This window comes from Bactrocera tryoni, chromosome 5 (assembly GCF_016617805.1).
Source record: "Bactrocera tryoni isolate S06 chromosome 5, CSIRO_BtryS06_freeze2, whole genome shotgun sequence".
NCBI lineage: Eukaryota > Metazoa > Arthropoda > Insecta > Diptera > Tephritidae > Bactrocera > Bactrocera tryoni.
In genome coordinates, this window is record NC_052503.1 from 3,368,905 (window position 1) to 3,374,850 (window position 5,946).

Consider the following 5,946-nt stretch of genomic DNA (forward strand, 5'->3'; position numbering starts at 1 on the left):
ATTGCTTCTTTTTCCTTTCAAAAGTCAAATAATCCAAAAGAGTCCCAATTAACAATTAACTATGCAAAACACCAAATAAGCGATGACAATCTAGACAAGCACTAAATCAGTATTAATAATGTGTTTCATTATTACGAAATGTTCCGAAAAATACGCAAATAAATTTCCAACTTTAAAATCCAAAGCAATCAAATAGTCTTTTCTTTATTTGCAACGCGGCGCAGAAAAAAAAAACGTCGAGATTTTTCTCATTTAATTTTGAAAAACGCGTTAATCAAATAAAATATTTTTTGTTGCAGCGAAGCAAATATGAAATATTTTGTTGAAAACATATTATTTCTAGCCGTTTTTCTTTTTCAACCGCGGCGTCCGCATGCTAGTGAAAAACTCTGCCCCATCGGTAACTGCAACAACGCCGGCAAATGCGCGCTCGACGGCAATGACATACAATGCGCCTGCGTTGCCGACTACTTCAACGGACCGCGCTGTGAACAGTTCATGAACCACTGTGAGGCGAACCCTTGCCGCAACGGCGCCACCTGTGAACCGGCGCTGGGGCAATTCCTATGCAAATGTGTAGACACCTGGGGCGGACAGCGCTGCAACATGAAGAATATGCCGACATTTACGAAAATGCACTTGCTTTTCAATCCGGTCGGTGTGTTTGGTGAACGGCAGAACTTTCTGCTCACCGTGGAGACTTTGGGTACAAGAAATTTCGTGTACGAGGCATACACTTCAAATTGTCTTATCGACACCTTTGAATCTTATCCCAAACGGAAAAGTGGCTTTCGATATTCGAGGGACTTGAGAGCTGTTGCTCGTTCATTGGGTTTATTACACGCTGGGCGTTTGCCATATAAAAGCGGTTACTATCACGAAGGCTACGAGAGTTTCTGGGAAGCGGGTACATTGATTATAACAGTGCGGGTCGCCGATTTGGAGTCAAATGCACTATATGAGCAGACCTTTGCCTTGTATATTATACAACCGACGGATGTGCCTTGCATACCGGACATTGGTTTCATGCATGGCTCTGACCCGCAGGAACCACTCATGATAGATATAGCGCGCTTCAACGTCTTTAATGCCATCATACACAGGCACTGTGCGCCCAACTCGCGTATAGAAATGGAGTGGACTGTGCACAACAGCATCGGCACAAGTGAGGATGGAAATTTCCTAAAAATATATTTTTGTGATTTTGCTCTCACTTTCAGTTCTATTGTATGAATTCGGCAATACTGGCAAGAAACAGCTGAAGGTTAAGCCTTACCGTTTATGGTTCAACTATCAAGGTGCCGTGGCACAGTCCTACATGGTACGTGCAAATGTGGATGAATACTTTGACGACACGGTTGTGCACAAAAAAGTTCGGGTGAGTTTTGGACCTTACCTTTTTAACTTTCCATCAGTAATATTTATTTTTGTTGAACAGTGTTACATATTCATTATGTCCAAACCAGTTTCGGCTTTTATCTTAGGCGGCACCATACGTGAAGTGGGCATCCGTGAATCATTTTATTTGGATGGCTCAAAGAGCCGGGATTTCGGTCTCTCGCCTTTGGTTGAGCAAACAATGAAGTACAAATGGAGTTGCGATTCGAGCGATGACAGTTCAAATAACTACTGTGGTCCACATATGGGAGCAGGTTGGTAATACTTCAATATTCAGTAAAATAATGAAAGTATTCCCTTGTTGTCGCCATTTCAGGGAGCATTCTTCATATACCAGCCGGCGTACTTCAACTCGGAAAATCTTATACATTTAGCTTTCGAGTTAGCTCATATGTCAGCTTAACGCAGCAAGATGTTGCAAAACAAGTCATTAAAATTACAAATGAGCCCAAGCATTACGTATACATCGTTTGTGTAAGAAATTGTCAAATGGGTACGTTTGCCGCCGGACGTAAGGTTCATCTACGCATGCGCTGCGTCACCTGCACGGCAGCACCTACGATTACATGGGAAGTAACGGGTGGCAGCGGCATACTTAAGAACGCACATCGGCTCGGCTTCATGCCACCGAATAGCGGAAGCGTCAAAGTTGAGGCATCGGTGACCAGTGGGGGAATGAATGGAAAGGTTATAGTTGAGCTGACGCACAATGCACCACCTGAGGGTGGACAATGCAGGGTAGAGCCCAATAATGGCGTAGAATATGAGACTGAGTTTCATATAAAGTGCACAGATTTTGAGGATCCCAATGTGCCGCTCTCGTATCAATACATAGCCGAAACCTTCACCTTCGATCGCACAAACGAACGGCTAATGAATACCAGACTGCCAGTAACGAGCAGCATTAAAATTGTGGTTTGCGACTGTCTTTTCGCTTGTACCGAAGCACAAGCAGCTGTGAGCGTGTCCGCCATGCAAGTGCCGCAAGATGAAGCGGCACTCAAGTCGCTACTAGCTCGACCGGAAAGTAATATAGCCAAACTCTTGCTGGACGGCGACGTTGAGCGCGCCATGGTGCTAACAGAGGTGTTGACACGAAACATGCGCACGCTGGCAATGGGAGAGATCATATTCTATCATTTGAGGTGGCTCGAGCTGGAAACACTGCTACGCGTCGAGCAATTAACAAAAATAACTAGAAATTTCTTGGCGCCACTGCAGCCGCTGGACAATAAACGCGTCACACTTTTCACCAAATTCCTGCGTATGATCGCAAATGGATTTTACTTCATCATCGTGGACAGGGAGTACCAGGAGCTATTGCCTGAACCCTATGATTTGCTCAACAATCAAGTAGTAGACATGATTGCTGAATTCTCAGCGAAGCTCGAAGATATGCCACCGGTCGTACGAATCGAACCAGCGAGCAGTGGTTCGGCAAATCGTCTAAGTGAAAAATATGCGCCTCTGCCAGATTTCGACGAGACGGTGCTTACGCGTATTGGGCATTGGTTGGATGTTATATTCGAAGTATTTCGTTGTCTACATTTTGTGGGTATAACAAGCACAGTGATGCACGAGCCCACGGATGATCATTATAAATTGGACAAACCGGGTGTTAAGGTGGACGTTTTCAGTATAGAGGGTACAAAAATGTTGAATTTCGAAACTGAAAATCGTAAAATTGAAATAGTAATGCCTTCAGCGATGCTCGCAGAACTCGAACAAACACTGCAAAGTGCACAGTTACATTTTCAAGTAGTGTCTTTCGAGCGAAACCCGTTTTGGTGGTATCCCGACACGGAACCGCTCAACACCGGCATAGTCGCGTTTAGCGTATACAGCAGCGCCGATCCCTTGAGAGAAGAGACAATACTGGAAAATCCAATTGAGTTTCGCATGACATTATCCGATAGCACTACAACGCCGGCACAAAGCACCAATATAGTGGAAGGCTATGTTAATGACACACTAGATATGCCTATTTACCGCATTGAGATGCCGGAAAACAGTGCCGCAATTGTCAAATTCTCCGATCCCACGACTCGACTATGTGTTAAATTAAAGTTGTGCACAAAGCCGCGCAGCCATCAAGTGCGCAACTCCACGGAGATCGTGCCGGAAAAGAACACATTTCATGTGGTGAACAATAAGGGCGGCAATGCCTGGGCTTACCTCGCTGTGATGGCAGCAGAAGAAATATCTTCGCCAAAATCGTTCAAATTCGAAACTACCATGCTGAAGTGCCTCATGTGGGACTTCAAGTTGCATGACCCCGAATGGTCGACAGCTGGTTGTGTGCCCAAATTGAATTTAGCCGATGCACAGAACTTGAGTTGCAGTTGCTACCATTTGTCGACGTTTGCGGGGAAAAAACACGCACAAACCGCCATGGAAACTGACGGCTCTCGTCAGGTGCTGACACATCTACCCACCAACGGTTATATGGTTTTGTTTTTCCTAGCACTCTTGCCACTTTTCGCTGCACTTTTTTGGTGGGCTTACTACACACTACACCATCACAAGGGTGACTTAATCACCTTGCTCGATCAGGAAGAGTGCCACATAGAATATGGCATCAATGTGCACATAAGCACCGGTGGCCATTGGCATGCTGGCACCACCGCCAATATCATCCTAATGTTTGCTTTGCCTCAAGGTACACGCAAATTTGTTGTGTATCAGAATCCGCAGGATCCTCATCTCGTGCGCAACTCTACTTGCACGCTCCGTTTACCGCTAAGCGGTGATGATTTAGTGCAGCCGCTGCTGCTAAGCATACGTCGTGACAAATCCGGGCGTTATCCCAGCTGGTATTGCCGCAACATCGTCATTGAGGATTACGCCAATGAGGTGATGTGTATCTTCGAAGTCGAACAATGGATAACCACGAAACCGTTAGTTTTGGATGCAAAAAATTTTCGCGAAGGCTCGCAATCCTTCAAACGCAACTTTCGTAATACGCTGGAGAGCCTCTTCATTCAATGGTATTTATTTCAGGCTCTCATTGGTCCATGGAAATATGGTGAAATGCCCTTAAATCGCTTTGAACGCACTTGTATTTGGACCGTTAAATTAGCCATAACCATTTGCATTGTCATGTCTTACATGGGCACGACGACTTTGGAGACATACGAGGAGGAGCGCGAGAAATATAAAAATATTGCTTATGATTCTGTTGAAATATTTTTTCTCTGTGTTTTTTCTTATGTTATTTGCTTTTTCGTTGAGACAGCACTTAAAGCTTTCATTTGCCATGACGAATTGAAGAATAAAGAGGATGATGAAAACTTGTCGAAGGAAGAATAATTGAAATGTCAAAAACAGAAATTTTTGTATTTTCATGTTAACATTTGCTGTGGCAGTTACAGCATGTTAGGTATGGGAAGCATATTTTACAGCATACTTTTAGGAGCCAAAACTGTTAACATTATAGCAGCGAACATTAATGAAATCTATCTTTTTATACTATTCATAACATAATCTGCTAAAGTGCTTAGCATTAATCTTATCGTTTATATTCTCAGTATAAAAATAATTAAATTAGTAGAATAAGATCAAAATTTCACCAGTATTTTTCTGACAATTTATTCAATTGGTCCAGTCAGTCAGTTACTATAAGGGCTTAAATTCAAATCTGTTAAGTTTACATCTGAAAGTTCACTCCTAGCGGCATCTCCTCTGCGCACATACTTATGTACCTCTGAGGGATATATGAGCGGAATAGGCGCAGTGAGCTTTGTCACGGATAGATCGAAGCTCAAAGAGAAGATTAAAATGGGAGTCTTCTGCCGGGAGCTCTCAATCGACTCTTGTTTTTGATTGCCAGACCACCGCAGTATACTTCAACGAAGTGCTGCTGCTTTTAGAAAGGTATGCATCCACTCTGATAACCGACCTGCTATTCAGGCCTTGAGCTCGCTAATAGTGATATCAAAGGTAGTTATGGAGTGTAAACGGTTTTTACGCCAGAAGAGAAGATGATGGGAACGAGCAGATGTTCCCCTGACGAGTGCACCCGGGCGTTGGAACTATGGGTCACACCCGAACTCAATAAGCGTTTGACAGCCTACCGCAAAGGTAGGTGTTATAACACTGTCCCATTGGCACTCATGCGGTGAGGCAAAATATTTTCAAGGACACAACTTGTCAAAACTCCAGGAAGGAAGATAAGATGGGAACATCTAGAACTTTCTCCTTCACTGTCCAGTTTCGCTAGACTAAGATTGAAGCATCTTGATTACAATAATTTCTTCAAACAAGGCGAATTGACTGGTGTAGATATTCGCCGGCTCTGCAGATATGCCTTCCATACTTAGAAGTTCTGGCCATCATAACGGAAATGCGTTTCTAGCAGTTCAAATGAGATATTTAGTGGTGTAGCTATCCTAACCTATATCTGTAAATCGTGAATATATAACCTCATCCTTGGAAAGAAAAAAATTACTTACATTTCTCTAATAAAATGAGAATCAGAGTTAGGTATTTTCCTTTTACTTATATTTTCGAAGACAATATAAAGACACACACTACACAACTTTTGCATGT

At 43.3% G+C, this 5,946-nt stretch overlaps 1 protein-coding gene across 1 annotated transcript; it reads left to right on the forward strand.

Annotated features, from left to right (window-relative positions):
* Window positions 1-309: 309 nt before the first annotated feature.
* Window positions 310-4,707, forward strand: LOC120778716 (polycystic kidney disease 1-related protein-like). The gene is made up of 4 exons (XM_040110679.1): window positions 310-1,165; window positions 1,221-1,378; window positions 1,439-1,652; window positions 1,715-4,707. Exons 1-4 carry the CDS (start codon window positions 310-312, stop codon window positions 4,705-4,707), a joined length of 4,221 nt encoding a protein of 1,406 aa, XP_039966613.1.
* The last annotated feature ends 1,239 nt before the right edge of the window (window positions 4,708-5,946 follow it).